Source organism: Magnolia sinica, chromosome 18, assembly GCF_029962835.1.
Source record: "Magnolia sinica isolate HGM2019 chromosome 18, MsV1, whole genome shotgun sequence".
NCBI classification, from domain to species: Eukaryota; Viridiplantae; Streptophyta; class Magnoliopsida; order Magnoliales; family Magnoliaceae; genus Magnolia; species Magnolia sinica.
In genome coordinates, this window is record NC_080590.1 from 10,084,214 (window position 1) to 10,105,604 (window position 21,391).

Consider the following 21,391-nt stretch of genomic DNA (forward strand, 5'->3'; position numbering starts at 1 on the left):
GAATTTGGGAATTTGCAGACATTTCATCACCCCTGGCTGCAGCTACACTGCGACGGGGGCTGATTTCTGATTTTTCTGGCCGAACAAATTCTCAAACAGTTTTGGGGCCATAGGGGGAAGATTCATAGGCTCCGGAGCCATGAAATGCTCTATCTCTTTGTGCTTATGGTACCTGCAAAATCAATGAAAGACACCAACTAATAGCCCGAGAACTTGCAAACCCAGGCATTTTATAATTGCAACAACCCGCCAATGGGAAGGGAGTGTTACCTTATCTTGCGGCCCTTGGATGCACGCCGATCAACTACCTTCCGTTTCTTGGTTTGCACCTTTTTTAGTGCATAAAAAGCCATCTCTGTGAACAATCAAACACCAAAAGTTAGGCAATGTAGAGATTGGATTGGATACAAGCAGCAATGTAGAGATTGTGAATACAACTCAAAATGCAAAGTGTCTTATCCAACATGCTGATAGACAAGTGAAAGAACGTCTTCACCTTTAGGATTTTAGCAAACTGTCATTCAGATATAGTATGATACACAGGTGATCTCATAATAATATGCTAGGAAATTCAAACTGCAATTCGTAAGTGTACTGTATTTAAGAGCAATGGCCACCTATAACTCAGTACACGTGAATTTCACATGCAGAACAGCACGTGCCACATGTAGGACATCCAACCCATGCATCAGGTGGGGCCCAACTTCATGAAGCCAGTCCACTCATCAGGTGGACTACATGTGTAAGTTGAAGCAAGCAGTTAGCAGCTCCGATTTAAACCATCCATTGTTTTCATGCAGGGTGGTCCCCTGATGATTGATGTAGAAATAGGAAAAAGAAGAGAGAATATCTATTTTCTCCTTTAAAATCATTTACTTATAATCCCCTGATTGAAAAGATAATCTTCTGTTTATAAAGAAATAATTACCAAAACAAATTGAATAAGCAAAAGATATCTAAAAGATAAAGGATGATAACTGAGAGATATATATCAATATAGTGTTCATCAGGAACACGCAAGACCACATACACCATCAATATGGTGCTCTGCATGTACACACAGAGCAGTGTACTCTAACAATTGGCCAGAGATCTTCATGCTGGATACCACCTTATGTGCGACTTGATGTCCTAAACATGACATGGTTTGCTGGGTTGCATGACAACTTCACGTGCAATGGGGTTGTAGGTGATCACTCTTTATTTAAACATAATGGATACAGTATTGTGGGACACAGCCATAGGCAATACCCATGTCCAGTCACACCAGACAATGCAGTATCTGGGCATACAGGACAAATTTCCAGGTCACAATGACAGTTGCAGTGGGGAGGAAATTGCAGGAAACTTTACCAGATGATGTTGGATCACACGACTCGAAGAATTCCTTGAGAAGTTGCTGGTAGAACTCTGAGTCATCCAGAAGTTCAGGATCTCCATCCACAATCATATCCTACACAGGAGTTAAAAAGTTGAATAAACACATTATCACAAAATGAATAAATGTCTTGTCCATCAAAGAACACAAGATGATCTTAGATCTTCAACGTTTATCAGAGGATTACTGGGGCAAGCTCAAACATAGTAAAGCTGGAAATAAACTTGAAAACGAAGTAATGGTCCAAGTAGCACATAATTGCAATGTGTTATATGTATTACATCAACCAATCCAAAAGGTTGGCCCAGCCCAACCATAAAGATCTCCTAGTGCAAAATTCAGGCAGATTCCCTATCAGGTGGGCCACATATGTACTTTGTAGAAGTCTGCGTCAGTCTATTGTTTTCTATGCTGTGGTTCACATGATGAGTGGATCAGCCCAATTTTTTCATCAGGTTTTCTTCGTGAGGGAGACCAATTGTCCCACTAGTTGCTCCTAAGACCTCTTCACATATGTGGATATGGATGTTTGTATGTATGCTGTATGCACATGCGTACACATACATATGCATCTTAGCCTTCTCTGAGCAATTTGAGGTTGGCTTTTAAATGGTAGATTGGCAAGAGTTTCACACACAGCTACAAACCAGACATCAAACTTCCTCTTTTAATCAGGTTCTTGGAAGCAGCCATGGAAGAGGCTTGCAACAGCGCCACTCAGTGACATTCACATGCAACAAGGTCCCACCCAGTACTGATCCCCAGCCCAACTATTATTACATTCACACGCCAGAGGGCAAGCAGGCAAAGTAGGATCACAGAGGTGCAGTTGGAAATGACAATGCGCATGCCTGATCTGAAATTAGGATCTTTCATTCATCTCAACATGTCTTGGGGAATAGGGGTATTTCTGATACTCATTTCTAATTATATTCCTTTTCTTAATTAATATTCCTCATTGAACTAAAACCAGCTGTTCATTGCTCTACTACTATCTTCATTTCCTCAAATTCAAGTTTATTTCCAACTTTTAATGTTTTTATCCTTTAGTATCTTGGCTTTCCATTTCTAACAGAAATCATATGACATGGCCAAATGTGAGTCTCCCAAGTCATGTTAAGTAACAGTTTAATCAACTCAAATGGATGCCTTGATAGACAATTAGACAAAGGATCAACTGAAGACCTCTTCCTTTATGCTGCCAGCCACTGCAGGAACCTGAAAAGAATCCAAACAAGTACTTAGTACACCCAAAAGAAAATGTTGAGTTTTTTTTTTGGCACATATTCACATGTGATGAAACTTCTTCTCTTGCTCAAATACTGATTCTCAAGTGAAAATTAGTAAACTTACTTCCCCAAAAATACTAACAGTGGACCTCCTCAATTGCATCCTCTTAATCATTCTACTCGGGTCCCTCATATATTGAGCTACTTGTTCACTGATGTTCTGCACACAAATATGAAAAAGTAAAAAGATGTGACCGGAAACTCAAAGACTAACTTTTTACAGATAATGGATGTCATTCCAGGCATAGGTCCTTACCTGATTAAAAGCATGTAATTTGCCTTTGAGAGCAGCTGCACCCGTTGTCACTTGGGTCTTTCTTTGCCATTTATCTATTGAGCTGTCTCTGAATGGAGCTACTCTGCAAGTTACATATGAGCAGTAAGAAGCCAATTGAGCTCAAATGGACCCATGCCATGGAAACCTGAGCATGTCAACAAATACTATGGTATGCCTAGAATTAGAATCCTGCCAGAATTTTTTTAAATTTTTTGCAAGGTAAAAAGTTTATTTAGAAAAAAAAAACAACTACACGTCAATTAATTGTTTTGAAAGGAAAAAAAAAAAAAGAAAAAAAAAGAATAATGAGCACGGATTAACTGATCTGAAACCACAGAACTATGCAATGAGTGAAATTTCATCGGGGACAGTGAATTGTATCACAGACTAGTACAGAGCACTTCATCAAAGCGTAGAAATATAAAGATGAGAGCTGTCAATCCTGAAGCTAAACCATAATATGCATTTCATCATAGTCATCATCCTCATCTAAGCCTCATCCCAACTAATGGGGTAAACAGTAGGCTGAAATGCACAAACATGATGTACGTTTAATGCATGATGAATGTATTTTGTTGGAGGGTTGACGCCTTTTCTTTTCTTTTTTGAAAGATGACAAACTTCTATTTAAAAAACAAAAACAACAGCAACAAAGAGAAAACAAAAGCTACAACAAGAAGGAAGCGCAGAGGGAGTGACCAAACTACAACCCAAGGAAATCCAAATTACATCCCTTCAAACTTAGAAACAGAAGAGGCCCATTCTATGATCAACGATCCAGCCCTTTGGGAGATACCTTCCACCAACTTCATGGCATTCTTGAAACACCTAGCATTTCTTTCTTCCCAAACCACCCACCAGATAGTGAGCAAGGCCATTCTCCCAAGTACGACATTTGTTTCCCTAGGCCCACCCCATGCCAAGCAAACAAAAGACGATCTACTGATTCCAGAGTAGCCCACACCATATGAAAGCAACCCAAATCGGACCCAAAAAAGAGCAATGCACGAAAAGATGGTAAATTGTCTCCTCATCTTGCACGCACGTGATGCAGATATTTGGAATCACCATAGCTCTGTTCTGCAACTTATCGATGGTAAGAACCTTCTTCCTTCCAACCAACCATTTGAAGGCCAATATCTTGGGAGGGACGTTGCAGGACCAAATGAGCTTAGTGCAGCCTGCCTCTCTTTGATGATCACCACCGCACACGAGAGAGCAAAACAATTTAAACAAGAACAGACCCGACTTGTCGGCTTTCCACATCAACTTGTCTGATTCCAAAGAGACCAGGGCAAAGAGGTGGATACGCTCGAGGAGAGCCACATAATATTCAACTTACTCATCCCAAAGAAGACACCTACAAAGGGGCGCCTACACTACCGCTCCTATACGGGAGTGGCACTCCATCATAATGGAAGGATCGGGGGCCAAGCAGAAAAATAGAGGGAAGTTCATCTTTTAACGAAGAGGAGCCCACCCACACAAAGAGGAGGCTGACTCCTGAATTAGTAGGCTGAAATGCATAAACAGTAATATGCATTTCGGCCTACTAATACAGGAGTCAGCCCTCCAACATAAGTACATTCATCATGTTCAAAAAGTAAATCCACATTACATAATTGGGCACTGTATACATGTCCAGTAGGGGTGCACATTGAACTGGTAGAACCGTGGAACCGGACTGGAACCGACCAAACGGTCCAGTTTGATCCAATTCTAGAGTGCACCGGTTCCGATTCCAATTCCAAAAATCAAAGAACCGATTACATCAGTTCGGTTCTTGGTTTGGGGTATGTAGAACCGAACCGAACCGTGAACCGATCCGTAGATCCGAACTATTTAAAACACCAAAAAAAAATAAAAAATCTAAGTCCCTGCTCTCTCAATTGGGTTGGATTATAAAAGGCCCAAAACTGTAGAACCGATCCGATTTTAACAGTCTAGTTCCGGTTCAGTTCTACGGTGCTAACGGTCCGGTTCCAGTTCCGAAAATCATAGAACCGTTAAAAACGGTTCTGTTCCAGTTTCACCCTAGAACCGGACCGAACCGACCCGTGTGCACCCCTAATGTCCAAGATTAGATTTTGCTTGTAAATGCCATTGCCCATGACACATCCATGCCATGTCCATTGACATACCTATAAAAAGCCAAATTGAGGGGGGAAAACAAAAGCCACAGAATGAATCCACTGAACCATCTTCCATTGGTTAAGAAATGAATCAGTTAACCTTTGAGACTTGGTTTTATTTTCTATTAACTAATGGACCTCTTGAAGTTGAGCACTTTGTTTTACATCATTTCCATGGTTGCTAATGGTGTTGGTGCTATCACTCCAGCCAAAGAGGGGGCTCAAAGCGTCACGCATTGTATTGGGAACTTGTTCCAACTTTCAACGTAATTTTATTTTCTTTGCACAATAATTTCCATCCTCATATAAAAGAAATCACAGAATTAAGTTCCCAGTACAAAGGAAAGATCGAGAGCTCCACTCTCAGCTAGAAAGCTGCCAATGATCTGATGCCCTAAGAGAGATGGTAAAAATCCTAATAATATCAGTAGAGAGCCCTTCATCTAATGACTAATATATCAGTAGAGAGCCCTTCCTCTAATAATACTATTAAGTTAAAGAAAGGAATCCACTTCAAGAAAAGTTTAGAAGTCATGTAGTTAATAAAAATAAATTCCATGTGTCAAGGCCCATGCTGCTATTTCTGAAATGAAGCTCTAATCAAGTCAAAATGAAATATTTAATCTTCCAGCCTGCTGAGTCAAATGTGCTTCCCAAAAGTTAGAAGATTATAAAGCTTGATTATTGTTTAGACAAGCATACAAATAAATATGGGTACCATTTGCAATTGGTGTCTGATCAAGATACCTGCTGTGCATTCTGTGTATCTGTAACCATGCCTCATCACTCTCTCCATCGAAATTGTTGGATGCATCTTCACCCTTGTGAGATTCTGTATCAGTTCCTTAATAAGAGAAAGAATATGAGCATAAGCATGTAACATCAGTCACGATAGAAATCCATCCATCCATAGAGGCAGAAAGAAACATACGTTTTAATAATCGGGTGAACAGAGAGCCAATAAAATTTAGATAGTTCAAAAAAAGACTACTTTGTACAAAGGAGAAAGGGCCCAAAGGGATGTTACAGATTGTAATGACAATGATTACTGAGCGGTAATGAAAACTCCGTCTGCATTAGGAAAGGAACATAGTAACAAAGCAGAAGAGGAAAAGAAAGCACCAAAGCTGACAGATGAAAAATAACTGAGTAAATTTTAAAATAATTGAATTTAATTAACTACAGATTTACAACATTTTTTATCGATAACTAAGATTCACATCATGAAGTACTGATAGAAACATGTTTGATTTTTGAAACACTAGATTCTACCATAGCATTGCCAGGGCCAGGGCCAAAAACAATAAAATAGTAAGCTTAGTTGAAGATGGCAAAAGGATCGAAGGGAAGGAGCAGTGCAGCATAGTTGTAGTGAGATTCTTTAGGGACCTATCGCTGGAAGAGGATCCCCCGTCCCTTGCTCGACAACCTCCCCTTCAATCAGATTTGCCCCATGGAGTCGGACATGCTCGAGAAACCGATTCGATGAGGAGGAAATCAAAGCAGACTTGAATTCTTTAGGCTGAGATAAAGCGTCAGATCCAGAGGGATTCCCTATTGCTTTCTTTCAGTTCTTTTGGAGATGGGTGAAAAGGGATGTCGTTAACTTCATTTTTTAGTTCTTCAAGAGGGGGAGACTGTCTTTGGAATAGGGGGCATCATTTATTGGCCTCATTCCAAAAAATGAAGGAGAAACAAGTCTGAAGGATTTCAGGCCCATTAGCTTAATTGGGAAACCCCTACAGAATCTTGGCCAAAGTTCCAGCTACCAGGTTACATGCCCCTCTTTCTAGCGTCATCTCTGAAGGTCGAGGAGCATTCGTGGCGGACAAACAAATTTTGGCTAGTGCTCTTCTGGCCCATAAGTACTTCGATTCAAGGCACAAGGGAAGAAGGGTGTGGCGTGTAAGCTGGATATAGAAAAGGCTTACAATCACATTGATTGGAAGTTCCTTGATTACATGCTGCTGAGGTTGGGGTTTGGGAGGAAATGGCAAGCGTGGATGCAAGAATGCGTTCGGTCGGCATCTTTCTCCATGTTTGTCAACGGATCTCCCAAAGGCTTTTTCAAGGCATCTCATAGCCTTAGACATGGTGACCCCCCTCTCTGTTTTTTATTATTTGTGATAATTGAGGTTCTCAACAAGATGTTAACAAAGGTCAAGAGGTGGGCCTCTTCTAGGGCTTTAAGGTGGCAAACATGGGTGCTCAAATCTCCCACCTCCAATTCGCAGATGACACTGTCATCTTTTGCGATGCAGAAGTTGAGGCGGTGGATAAATTGCTCAAGATCGTTTGGTGCTTCAAAGTGGTCTCGGGCCTGAAGGTGAATGCATCCAAATGTGACATGTTTGTTATCCATTTGTCAGGGGATGAGAGATCTAATTTAGCCGACGTATTTAGGTGTAGAGCAATATCTTTCCCATGATCCCATCCCCTTATCTGAGCCTTCCTTTGTGCATGGGAAGACTGGCAGATCAGCTTTGGTATAAGGTGATAGAAAGGGTGGAGAAAAAGTTGTTAAGATGGAAGAGCTGCCACTTATCCTTGGATGGAAGAATCACTCTCATCAAAGCCGCACTCTCCAATTTGACCATCTACTTCATGTCTCTTTACCATTGTCCGAAATCTATCTTGAGAAGATTGGAGAAATTTTATCAGGATATTTTGTGGAATGGTGTGGATGAGAAGCATAAATTCCACCTGAACAAGGAAGAGGTTTGCACGCCTTTCTTAGAGGGAGGAGCGAGTATAAAAAGTCTTGATAGCATGAACCTAGCCCTTTTAGACAAGTGGGTGTGGAGGTTTGGGATGGAAGAAGGTAAGCCTTGGAGGGAGACAATCGCTAGAAAGTATAGGTTGCAAGAGGGAGGGTGTCACGCTTCTGGCCTATGGAAAGCGGTCTCTAAGGTGAGGCTAAAGGTCAAGGAAGGTGTCTCTTTCTTGTTGTTGGGTGACGGAAACCAAATTCGATTTTGGGAGGACACTTGGTGTGGCAACAAAACCCCTCTCAGAAGCATTTTTGCACTTGGCCCATCTCTCTCTGGATTCAAATATTGTAGCAGCTCACTGTAAGTCAGGAGGAGGTGACGAGGCGGTATGGACTCCTCTGAGCCGTAGGGCTCTAATGGATGGAGGATCTCATTAAACTTTCGGACATCTTGAAGCACTTCCATCCTGCTCCGGGATCTAAAGACTCGTTGTTGTGGCATGTTGAAAAGTCAGGCTGTTTTCTATTCGATCTCTTTTGAAGCTTCTAAACCCACTCCTACCATTTTTGGTTCTATGGTGCTCCCCCTAATAAGGCGGCTTTCGCTTGGCTAGTGGGAAGAATGATGCTAACCATCAACAACCTTCAAAAGCAGTATATGTTGCTCACAAATATATGCACGATGTGCATGCAAGATGCAGAATCAATTAACCATCTCTTCATCCACTGTGAATTGAAAAGTCAGGGCCGGTTTTCTATTCAATCTCTTTTGAAGCTTCTAAGCCCACTCCTACCATTTTTTGGTTCTATGGTGCTCCCCCCAAGAAGACAACTTTCACTTGTTTAGTGAGAAGAAAAATGGTGCTAACCATCGACAACCTTCAAAAGCAATATATGATGCTCACAAATATATGCATGATGTGCATGCAAGATGCAAAATCAATTAACCATCTCTTCATCCACTGAGTTTGCTCAAGAGGTGGACCAGCATTTTTTGCCGCTTCAACATCACTTGGGTTATGCCGGAATCCACCACTGACCTTCTCTTTGCTTGGCATGAGGGAGGGAGAGGAAAGAGGGGAGTTTGGCATAGAATTTAACTCTTTTGGCGGTGTTTTGGGCAATTTAGGGAGAAATAAACAACTGTTGCTTTTGCAATGGAAACATTCCAATCAATGTAATCATAAGGAAAGTTAAGGTTGATATTGTGAGTTGGACATATGCATAAAAAATGTAGATGCTAGCACCTTGCTAGCCTTGATCATGTTGTAATTTCCCACCCTAGCTCCTTGCTAGGCTGGTTTCGTCGTTTTTAATAAAAGCTTCATTATCTTTCAGAGAAAAAAAAAAAAATTTTAAAAATCATGAACATTAATTTTATTTTATTCTTTTTTTAAAGGAAAAGAAAGAAGAAAGAAAAGAATGACTGCAAAGAATCAAATGTTTAAGTCTGTTGTTATTGTTCTATTTTTGGTGGGTAAGCAAGGATTGAACAAATCAGACTGGTCACAAACACCACATGAAGAAAATAACTTTCAACATTTTCATGTCTGAAAGTGACAGAACTCATGATGTCAGTGACTTAAAACCCAGCACAGCCACTGGCATTTCCTACAAATATTTAAAAATTCTGCAGAGAGTAAAGTGCATCGACATCATTCTTAGTAGTGTGGACCTACTAGAGCAGTTCATCAGATATATCACATGATAAACAATTATCAACTTATTCATGGATTTTTTGCCATACCATTTCTGACTTGAGTTATGGAAGGGTTCTTCTCAAGCAAAGCCTGTCAAATAAAAACAGGATACAATGTAAATGCACCAAAGATGGGAACAACCTGACAATGAAATGGAAATAAGCACGGAGCATTGGATCAAGTACTTAGTGACTTAGAGAACCTATCCAAAGTTTCCATTAAACATACCTCCTGTAGTTCCAATAAGCAATTAAGTGTCTGCTCGGATGAGGTTATCAGGTCTGAATACACTTGACGAACTGCTTTGTCTGAGCTGCAGAATGAGGATTTCAATGGTTCCTGCAATCAATTCAGAATAAAAGGTCGAAGCAATTTCAACAATGACCATAGAAGATAATATAAATCAGAAACAACACATTTACTCAAAACTGAATCATTTCGGGGGCGAGGATAGTATCAGAAGTTTACCTGTGGTAATTTATTTGAACTTGAGAATGCTTTCTGCAGTAGGAACCTCAACTCAAGCGTCTTGTCCCAGAGAGCCTTCAGGAAACAACAGACAGAAAGCTTGTGAATGACACACGAGCATATATACTGCTCCTATTGTAACTACAAAACCTGACAATGAGAATGAAATATAAAAAAATGAAATGGTGCAAAAATAGTGCTCCTCAGGTAGCTAAATCAGCTTCAATAGGAAATATCTTTGAAGATCAAACCATCCACCTAGGTGTTCACCAGACACAGCTCAATGTCAGAGGACCTTCACAACAAACATGACTAGCCCCAAATGCATGTTCAATTATGTGTACACACTGTTCTATGAAAAAAAATCCATTCACAAAATTAAGAAGAGTAACCAAAACTAGTAGTAAGGGATAAACCTTTAAAAAATTAAGAGAAATGTTAACAGAAGGAAATGATCAAATGGTCTACATATTAATCACATCTACATCATTCTAGCTGGTAAAGTACATGTTAAATTGGTAGCCAACCGATGCTCCAGAAAATAACACCAACATAGGCTAAGACTCCTACGTTAGTTTTGCACCATCTAAAACATTGTGGTGACTCTTCAAATGTACATATGGCATAGTTATATGGGAATCTAGACTGTCCAAATCATTGACCCAACTGCAGATGGCGCAAAACAAAATTTTGCATCAAGAAGAAAATAATAACCGACCAATTTTTCCCATTGAATTTAGATCACTCACTATTTTACTTTTACCCATCCATTTGATAGCCATTAATTGGATGGTTAGGATTGCTTTATCAAAGTGATTTTAGATATATGCTCCATCCACAATAGAACCCACGATTTGGATGGTTAGGATATCAGTTAGGCGCCACACAGGCAGGGGTTGGGACATAAGGACCAGCAAATGGAATTGGAGGATCAGGAGCCTGCAATCTCCTTTGCACCAACTACCAGGGCTCAAATCTATTTCAATACTATTTACAACTCTTGGAAGTGGGAAATGTTTCCGCAAACCCTCAACTAATTCTTCCTCTTTTGTTTCTCTTTCCTGTGGATCAATCCCTTGCTGTACATCAGTGCCACTGTGAGGAGGATCAGCGACCACCATTTTTTAAATGGTGCAAAGCTAACATATGAGTCTAGCCCCAACAACATAGTATTGATTTCTACAATTTCATCTTATTACTTTACAAAATTCAAAGTTAGGGACAAGCATGCTATATGAGCTAATTAACATGTAGGCAACAAGGATATGGTATAAGTGTAAAAACATGAAGTGTTAAGAAAATCTCAATGTAAAACAATACATCAACCTTTTACTGTTTCAATATTTCAAATGCTGGCCCAAGAGCATCCATGCGAAATATATCCAAATAGCCAACTTGCCTAACTTGGGTATCCAACGTATTCATGCCAAAAGGTTGCAAGCTGCAGTTTTTTTTTTTTTTTTTTTTTTTGGGGGTGTCTTTTCTTTTCTTTTCTTTTTCCAATAAATAAAGTCATATGTTACTCTAGCATAAAGGAAAACACAGAGGAGGAACCCAGCAATCAATGGAAAAGCCCAGGACCAGACCAAGACTTAAAGATCAGACCAAGGCTTAAAGATCACCTGCATGCATGACTACCAGATAATCAGTTCTTGTGTATCAAACCTTTTGGTTCTTCACTGCTTGACCTTTTAGAATATCTTCATCCTTGTGTCTCTTCAAATTCTTTAAGAGATCCCTGAATTAGAAAAAAAAAAAATGGAGAGAGTAAAACAATATTAAATATAGAACTTATTCGACTACTGATGTGCTATGATATAGACATATTGGTATACCTTGGATGTCCCTGTCCCGCACCCCCAGTGTCCATGACCCATGAACTTGTCTCATTTGGATGAGTGAAATGATTATTCGAGAAGAACATGGAAAACATTTTTATTTGGATGCAAGGTAGGTTATCTCCCTACACTCTACTTGGGATTACCTTTATGTATTGGAAAACCCCCTCTAGTTTTGTGAGATAAAATTATAGAAAGAATGGAGAGGAAACTCTTCTTGGAAACTAAATGTGTTGTCCTTGGGGGTAGACTTAATCTGATCAAGGCTTCTCTTTCGAATCTGCCAATATACTATTTGTCTCTATTTCAATGCCCGAAATCTATTATTTCACAAATCAAAAATTTGCGAAGGAAGTTTTTATGGCAGGGGAGCAGGAAATTCCCCCTTTTAAATAGGAAGGAGGTATGCATCCCCTACAACAAAGGAGGAGCGGACATAAAGAACCTTGAAATTGTTAATAAAGCTCTCCTTGGTAAATGGATTTGGAGGTTTGGAATAGAGATGAACAACCTATGGTGCCAGATTATAGCTGCAAAATATGCCACTTCTCCCATGGGCTGGTGGACAAATGAGTCTTCCTTGTATCAAGCTTCTTTTATTTGGAAAGGCGTTGCTAAGGTAGCCCCAACCGTCCCCGACAAGGTGTCCTACTCCCTTGGGAATGGTCGCAGAATTAGGTTTTGGATGGATTTTCAGTGTGGTCCATCCACGCTGGCTGAATCCTTCCCGAGTCTCTTTGCTATTACCCTAAATCCTAATATTGTTGTGGGAGATTGTTTTGCAGAAATTGAAATTGGACAAATTCGGATCCCCCTTTCAAAACAAATTTGCCAAACTTTGAGATGCAGGAGCTTATTCTGCTTCTCTCTCGTTTGCAAGACTCCTCTCCTTCTCCTTTTCAGGAGGACTCTATACGTTCTTTGTTGTCTAGTTCGGGGTTCTTTTCAGTCAGATCCTTCTAAAGACACCTTGTTGCCTCGGTAAACTCAGCAGCTTGTTGCCACACAAGGGTGTTGTGGTTTTATGGAGTGCCCCTGAAAGTAGTGGCTTTCGGATGGCTCGTCGGAAGGAACGGAATTCTAACTATTGACAACTTGATAACTTCTAAAGACACCTTGTTGCCTCGGTAAACTCAGCAGCTTGTTGCCACACAAGGGTGTTGTGGTTTTATGGAGTGCCCCTGAAAGTAGTGGCTTTCGGATGGCTCATCGGAAGGAACGGAATTCTAACTATTGACAACTTGAGAAATAGAGGGATGGTCCTCCCAAATGTGTGCCTCGTATGTCTAAGGGTGGAGGAAATTGTGGACCACCTCTTCATCCATTGCCAATTCTCTTCAAATCTTTGGTGGAGTGTCCTTAGTTTGGTGGGACGGGAGTGTCGTGGACAATGCCAACCTCTATAGACCAACTCTTCTGTAACTGGCATGAGAGCTTGGAGCTCTTGGAAAGAGAAAATGGAGAATCCTGCCATTAGCTATCTTCTGGGTGGTGTGGGCGGAAAGAAATAATCAATATTGTAGGAATCAGAGCGTTTCCTCAGCTGTTGTGTTCTCAAGGGTACTAGATTTGTTCCAGGATTGAGCTCCTTAACTCGGACTTTGGAGGTTTATTGCTAGACTAGGGGCTGGCTGTTGTATATCTTTTTAGTTTTAGGCGTCTTCCCTGCATAGGTTTTCTTTCGTTTTTTTCCTTTTCTTTTTCTTTTCTTTTCTTCTTCTTTGTAGTGGCTGTTTCTGTGTTTTGTAGTTCCCTTTCTTTAATAATGTTCCCATCTTTCAAAAGACAAAATAAAATAACATAAGAGTAGCGACAGGTGCCTATTGCTCATCATGATGCAAATATGCAATAGCCTTTGCAGCAGGGCAATGTGACTGTAGCCACACCGTGATCAAATATATAAATCTCTTCTTCAGTAGTAAGGATTTCTATGTTGCCTACTCAAAGACCCTTCTTCAGAAAGGAAAACATTAAGCCAGTATGCATCAATGCCACCTTAAGTTACACGCGCACTGTTCCATACCAATGACGCCTAGTAATAGAAACTGTCAAGAGATGAGGATAACTTACTGCTCCTGGTGACGCAGATTTGAATACTCTTTCTCTAACTCTTCCAACTCGGCATCTTTCTGTCCCTCACTTTGGTCGACATCATTTTCTTCTGACTCCTACATCATGAGCTTTCATATAAGATATCACAGATACAAATGCAAAAAAAAAAAAAAAAAGATCTGTTTGATTTGGTAGTTGGTACCAAAACAAGTTCATAAATTAATTATTTCCTGAACCTTAAAAATGTGCAAGATCTTTCAATCTGGGCCAGTGAAGACCAGCATGCAATCTAACATAACATTACATGCTGTGGATTTCGGCAGTGGTGTATTCATACCGGCATGTGTAGTAAAATTTTAATCTTGAATAAGACCAGGAATATGGCGATAATTCACCGCCTTTTTTAAGTCGTGGAGTAGACATGGCATATGTGCACTTCAATCCAGACCATCCAAATTGCAATGTCCAATGTGGATGGAGGATATCTCCAAACAGCCAATCAGACTGATCTAATCACCATAACCATTCAATTGGTCACTATCAACTTGATGGTTAAAAGAATAAAATGGTCAGATGCTTAAATCCAATGAGCAAAATCAGATGATCAATGCTGCTCAAATCAGTGCAACTTTCGGGTCCCCAAGATTCGAACGGTCCGTGTAGTCCTAAATGCATGCCATGATGCATATGGTGGAGAAGACATCGGATAGCGCTTAATAGTTACCATTTCACTGTCTACATCGCTCCCATCTTCTGAAAAAGGGTCGCTGCTCTCCTCCAAAACAGAGTCGCTGTTGTCTGGTTGTCTCGATTGCTTCGAACCTGACCCCATTCTCCAACTTCGGAACTTAAAAACGAAACAAAAATAAATAAATAAATAAATAAATTGTAAAACTAAAAAGCAAAAAATTCCTTACTGAAAAAACTTGTAAAAAGAAGAAAATAGAAGAATTCAAATGAAAAATCATGAAAACTGGTGCAATCAAGCGTAACCTAAAAGTTACTACTTTTCCATAGTTAGGTGCGCAAGATGGGGATTTTTATGGAAAATGAACGTTTCATCGATTACCTTTCGCGAAATGAAACTGGGAGAGAGAGTCGATTACACAGCGATTTTCCGACTGGTCGAACTTTCCCGGGCAAACGGTTTTAGAGGGTGGGGCTTTTAGGGTATAGGATGTGGAAGAAAGACGGTTTTACCCTTTCGCTCTGGTGAATTGACCGTTTTATGCGGAGAGCTTTGCCGTGCATGCTGCCCGGACCCTTCTTTGCGCGCGTATTCCGTCTTGGGTACGTCGCGATTAAGCATTCGTAACATGTGTCGCCCCGTTGGGCCCACATGTGGAGTTTTTCCGGTGATTTTAGCCGTCTATTTTCTTAATGAAAACGCAAATGAGCTATGGTCCAATATTCAAGGATGAACCTGAGTTAGGATTTTTTGAATTGAATGATAGCCACTGAAATTTTTTCAAGCTGTGCATACATCTACGAGTTCCAAGTTCTAAGTTCTAAGTTTATTACGCGGCCAATAAAACGCCACATCCAGGATATGGACGGCTCCGATCATGACATTGCCCACGTGGCCTCAGAGGAGCAACACATACCGGAGAACCTAAGTAGCTACGTAAGTGAAACAAACTCGGGGAGCAAGACGAGGGACGCGGTTCCTGCGCAGGGATGCTGGGTGGAGCCCACGGAGATGTTTGTTATAAATCCACTCCGTTCATCTGCTTTGAGATCTCATTTTAGATATATTCCGAAAAATTATGTGTATTCAAAACTTAAATGAGACACACGAGAGGAAATAGTGGGGATTCAGTGTGAATCGTTAAAATATTCTTGGGGCTATAAAATTTGTGTCAGGTAATTTTTTTTTTGATATTTTCACTTCATCCCAGTAGTAATGACCTTATAAATGGTTTGGATGGCAGATAAACATCAAGTTCTCCAATTTTCCCTCTCATGTGACCCACACTCAAAACGGATGGACGGGGCTCCGTGCGCCCCACCCAGCATCCTTGGGCAGTGCGAGAGGCTTTGGCAGGAAATCAGCGTCCCAAAACGAGTTAGTCCTAAGGTGTGGGGGGACTCAATAGGACGGCTTGTGGCGAGGCCAAGCTCAAGCACTCTTCAACCTGCGTTCAAACCTACCCAAGCCCATAGCGAACAACAAAAAAAAATAAAATTGACCCGAGCCCTAGTGCTTGCACACAGCCCAGCCCAATCAAGCAACTCTAAAATATTATAAGAAACGAATGATCAATAACTAAGAAAACGTGAAAACATGTTTGGTGGCGAATGTAGAGTGGGCCGCGCTGCTGCCATGTAGGTTAGTCGGTTGGAGCACCGCGGGGAAGATACAGGAGGCGTGGGTTGGAAGTGAGAGAGGTGGGAGGAGATGAGCTGGGTTGGAACGTGCCTCTGACTATATTTCTTAACGAGAAGCTGGTCTATATGTGCGATAAAGGAGTTGTTTGCTTGGGTGGGTACCACCGTGAAAACCACCTTAGTCACCGGGTGCATCACCCCATTAGTACATAGCCTACAAATTAGGATAAATCATGATTCAAGTGGACCACTTGATCAAAATTATTGTACAGGGTGTTGGCTGAACTCAATCAGACATGAGGCCATGTGTGTAACCAATGGCCAGTATTTAGATTTTGTGTGCTGTTAAAATATGCGAGCCTTATGACTATGTTTGATTGAATGTTGGTGCCTGCATTGAGTCATGTTGATTAGAGTCTGGCCGTGGAATCCAACTATTCTCTCAACCATGAGTTGTAATCACCAATTAGGTGATTTATGAAAAGATAGGAGTTGGTCTTTTCTCATGTATTTTTTTTCGCTGTGTATGAGGACTTGTTATTTCACCAACAAAAATAATAAATTATTCAGAAGAATGGAGTTGAACAAATAAATAAACAAATAAGACCGAACAATATCAATTTCATTAGTTATACAATTTCATTAATTAAATATATAACGTATTACAATTGACTGACTCTTGAAAATAACACACACACACACACACACACACACACACATATCGAGAAATAAATATTCAATCTGTCTATAATAATAGATAATTTATTCGATCCGTCTATAAGAATAGATGATCGAGACAATGGTCAACAGGACGTGACTGAATAGGTGTTATCACTTGAGTAAGAACTCAAATGATCAGAATTTAGTAACTTAGAGTTGTTCATATTTAATCTAATCCTATGGTATTATAGTGGTAGATGTTAGACAGTGGCGATCTAGGCCGGTGTATGCTAGATAAGAGTGAGATAAATGAAAGATAAATTGTAAAAGCAAATTAGTGTGTTTGGCATGGGGCGTCAAGCTCTTCTTCACGTGCATCTTTTATACATTGTCAAGGTGGCTAAATACTCACTAAGATTCCTCACGTGCATTTTGAATATAGAGGTCTTTAGGTAGATTCGTAATTGCCGACTTTTTGGATTTCCTTCTCGTAGTTGATCCATTTATAGAAGATCTTCATTGCCCACTAATCAAGTTTGGGATCAATTGAAAGTACCGCTGATGATTTATAATGGTAAAGGGATTGAATGGATTGGATCTACTCGATATTGATATGTTATCAAACGAGTTGTATCAGATATTTCATCAAACTCTCTTATTCTTTTAATTTTGATCATTATACAACTCAGGACTCAACATGCCCAATGTTCCCTCTCTCCTTGTTTTAAGCTAGAATCCTCTACAACACTTATTTTACCCTGCACTTTAAAAGCTAAGCTCCGTAGGACTTGTTATATTATTGTTTATACCCATTTGTGTACAACCTCCTGAATCCATGAAATGCCACTATGTGTCGGTACTACATGCCAAATAATCACATAATCATATTTGTGTCTGAGGATATCTTTTGCCATTATTCGTCTACAACAATTATGGTGGCATGGAATCATACACACACCTATAGATAAAATGAAGTGATGAACAACATACAACAATAATCTATGTGGCACATGACAAAGGCAGCATTCTTAGTATGTTTATAAAAGACTTGCCAAGGCAAGGATCCTATCACACAGTTGGATATGCCCGATAAGTCATCTCTCATGATCATTCTAAAATAAGAGATTCCCAAAGATGTTTGTAGCTCTCAAGACAATTATGAAGATTCGAAGATCGAACCAATATTCGAGTGGATGGGGATTGATGGATTGAGTCTCGATCTGCATTTAGTGAGACTAGTTCCATTAGTGCTCCCACTAGTGCGACAGGTCTTCATGGTCATAATAAGGGGGTCTAAAGCAATTTGTAATTCAAATAGTATTTAGCGAGACCGAATCTTAAAGGCCCACGGATTTTTGCAACCACACCAGCAAAAGATCTGAAAACAATTTCAGATTTACGGATATCTTTTGCGAAAAGAGTATATAAAATGTTATGGCTATGAAAAATCCTAAACTAGCAAGGAAACGTAACAAAGGTTTTGCCACCTTTATAAGATATAAAAGGATAGTATGATGAAGAGCTTGAGGCCCCACACCAAACACAATACGTCTTTATAATATTTGTCTTTTATCTTAGCTCATCTTAACTTTATTCTCGTATACTTTTGTCCAGCTATACTATAGAACGTTTGAGGTTCAGATTAGATCGTTAATGTCCAATGCCACTATCGTGATACCATAGGGGTATGATAAATATCCATTACATTCCATTGTTGGATTTCAATCAGTCGAGTCTATACTTGGAAGATCAAACATCTTGGTCATATCCTATTGACCATTTGCTTAGGTTGTCTCTTCATATGGGCGATTCAGATATTTATCTCGTGTTTATTTTGTTATCTACTTTATTTATTACTCTAGTTATTATAATGAACATCATTTATTAATTGATAAAATTAGCATTATTTTAACCTACCCATTTTTGTTCCATTGAGAAATACATTAGGTTATTGGTCAAAGAACAAGTCTTTAAGATATAGGCAAAAAGATTTTGTCAAGAATGACTAATCCTTACCTTATATAAATAGCACAATCACTATTACAACCGGTGGTTGAGAGGGCGTACCTTATGTAAATAGCACAATCACTATTACGACCGGTGGTTGAGAGGGTGTTTAAGTCCTAAAAATCTCAAAGGGTCCAATTCATGTAGACACACCAATATTCAATCAAACATAGAATCCAATATAGTTAACATAGTGCTGATGCACAAATGTTCAATCAAACATAGGGTCTAATATGACTCTGGCACACCCCCACTTTCCAAATGCAATCCATCACTAACACACGTGGCCTCATGTTTAATTAAATTGTGTGAAAAATCTACTCCACTACCACATTCTATTAGGGTTGTACACGAACCAAGGTTGCTCAGTTAGCTCGCTCGACTTGGCTTGAAAAAGCTCGGTTTGACTTGGTTCGAAACTAAGTTTTGAGCCTAGTCGAACTGATTTTTTGAGCTCAAAAAAATTTCGAACAAGTTCGAGCTTGTTCGAGCTCGACTTGACTCAAATCTAACTCCAACTTGAATCAAACTTGGATCAAACCAATTTGGGTGACTCGGTTACTTCGATATTGATGTTGCTCACCAAGTGTTTAATGAAATGACTCAACGAAGTGTCAAATGGTGGCAAGGAATGTATGTACATGGAATAAATATAATTATTATTTTTAATTTTAAATTTTAATATTGCTTGCAAGGTGTTTGATGAAATACTTATAAAATTACTACTGCTGTTTTACATATAGTGAGACTTCAAAGGTGTAGTCCACTTGTTTTTTAAAATGTTGCACAGGTAAACTTGGTTCAATCTTGGCTCAAACTACTTGGCTGCTGACTAAACTGAGCCGAGCTGGCCAGTCAACTTTGAAGACCGAGCCAAGCCATGTATGAGGTGGGGTCAGCTAGTGGCCGAGCCAAATTGAATTGTGCCAAGCTCGGTTAGACTATGTACACCTCTAGTTCCATCCTCAATTCTATACTCGTGTACACTATAGTTCTATCCTTAATTCTATTTCACATGGAAAAAATAACCCGATCAAGGGCTCAGGTGACTCTACTACTTAAAAAAATAAAAATAAAAATAAAAATATGTTTAACACACGCACGCACACCACCAGACACTCACGCTGGTGGAATTTCACCACCAATGGGTACTCGAACCCTTGACCAAGAGTTGAAACTCCAGGGTATACCACCCGGGCAAGAGTAAGGACCAAGGTGACATTAGTACATGTAATAATGGAAATGGACGCCAACCATAGGTTTGTGCGTGGGGCCAACAATGTGCCTCTTTCATCAAACCCGATAATTACGTGTCACTCAGCGAGATGAATCTAAGATGCAAAAATCACTGATCCAAAACTCAGGCTGGCCACACCGTTGAAGCTCAAGATTTTTAATGAGCAATTTTATCATGTTCCCATTGTCTTGGCCCATACAAGTTTTTAATCGGCCAGGTATTCTGGATGAACAGTTTTAATAAGGGTTCCACCTGCCGGACGCAGTGGACTTCCATACACAACATAGTGGGCCCCACAAAGTCTGGGTTCTTTACGTGCCGCGTATAACAATGGTTGTTGTCTATTCGGGTCACATGAAGATCCTGTGGTCATAAGCTATTTGGGGCCAGAGAGATTCCCGTGATAAATCCGCCCCGTCCATTAATTTTTCAACCTTACAATAATACAGTGTTCCAAAAAACGGGTGGATTCAAAACTCTTTTGGGCCACACAACAGGGAAACAGTGAGAATGGAAATGTTAAGCGTTGAAAACTCCCTGGAGCCCACCGTGATGCTAATATTCCATCCAAACCGTTCATAATTTTATTAACACTGGGATCAACAGTAGGAGAAAATATCATCCTGATTCAAAACTTCTATGGACCCTACAACGTTTTCAATGTTTTCGATGGAAGGCGTTCAATCCACACAATTTCGTATCCTTTGTCCCACATGAGTTTTGAATCTGCTTGATTTTTGGATTGCTGTCCTACTGTGAGCTTGAGAAACTAATGGACGGAGTGGATTCCTCACGGGCGTCTCTGTGGGCCACACAGCTTCCGACCACAGGGGCCAGGGCACAGATAATCCGCGACTCCGCGTCCCCAAGTTCTTTTCCCCCCTGAAGATATACTGCACGCGCGCCAGCCCTGCAAGCTCCTCAAAACGATGCGGTGAACCTCCTTCCAATTAATCGCAGGAGATTTTAAATTTCACTGCAAAGGGTAGCAGTGGAAATCTCCTTTTGCCGGGGAGATCCAAGTACCAGCACAAAACTGCCTTATCTTCAATCAGGAAAAGGTCACGGGCTATATAAAACGCTGAGTCGGGATCCTCTGTTATCAGGTCAACAGAGAAATCCTGATACCCTAATTCTTATTGGTCTACATCACCACTCACTAAAACAATAAAAAAAATAAAAAATAGCTTTGGACTCCAGTAACAGGAATTCTCTGTTGACCTGATAGTAGAGGATCTCGACTCTAGCGTTTTAGAGTCGGGATCCTCTGTTATCAGGTCAACAGAGAATTCCTATTACCCTAATGGTTTGAAGT

General features: G+C 40.2%; 1 protein-coding gene across 5 annotated transcripts; it reads right to left on the reverse strand.

Moving 5' to 3' along the window:
* Positions 1-3: 3 nt before the first annotated feature.
* On the reverse strand, positions 4-15,066 carry LOC131232533 (uncharacterized). Of its 5 annotated transcripts, none has more exons than XM_058228836.1 (14): positions 14,914-15,066; positions 14,569-14,691; positions 13,863-13,960; positions 11,620-11,692; positions 9,955-10,029; positions 9,715-9,825; positions 9,534-9,576; positions 5,824-5,908; positions 2,924-3,026; positions 2,732-2,827; positions 2,564-2,596; positions 1,354-1,453; positions 271-355; positions 4-172 (listed from the first exon to the last, which is right to left on the reverse strand). In XM_058228836.1, the coding sequence occupies exons 2-14, from the start codon at positions 14,674-14,676 to the stop codon at positions 43-45; spliced, it is 1,140 nt and encodes a 379-aa protein (XP_058084819.1). In that variant the 5' UTR covers positions 14,677-14,691; positions 14,914-15,066; the 3' UTR covers positions 4-42. The 5 variants fall into 5 exon arrangements, with proteins under 5 accessions (XP_058084819.1, XP_058084820.1, XP_058084817.1 ...); XM_058228837.1 differs by having other exon boundaries at positions 2,750-2,827; positions 5,824-5,920; XM_058228834.1 differs by having other exon boundaries at positions 5,824-5,920.
* Positions 15,067-21,391: the final 6,325 nt, after the last annotated feature.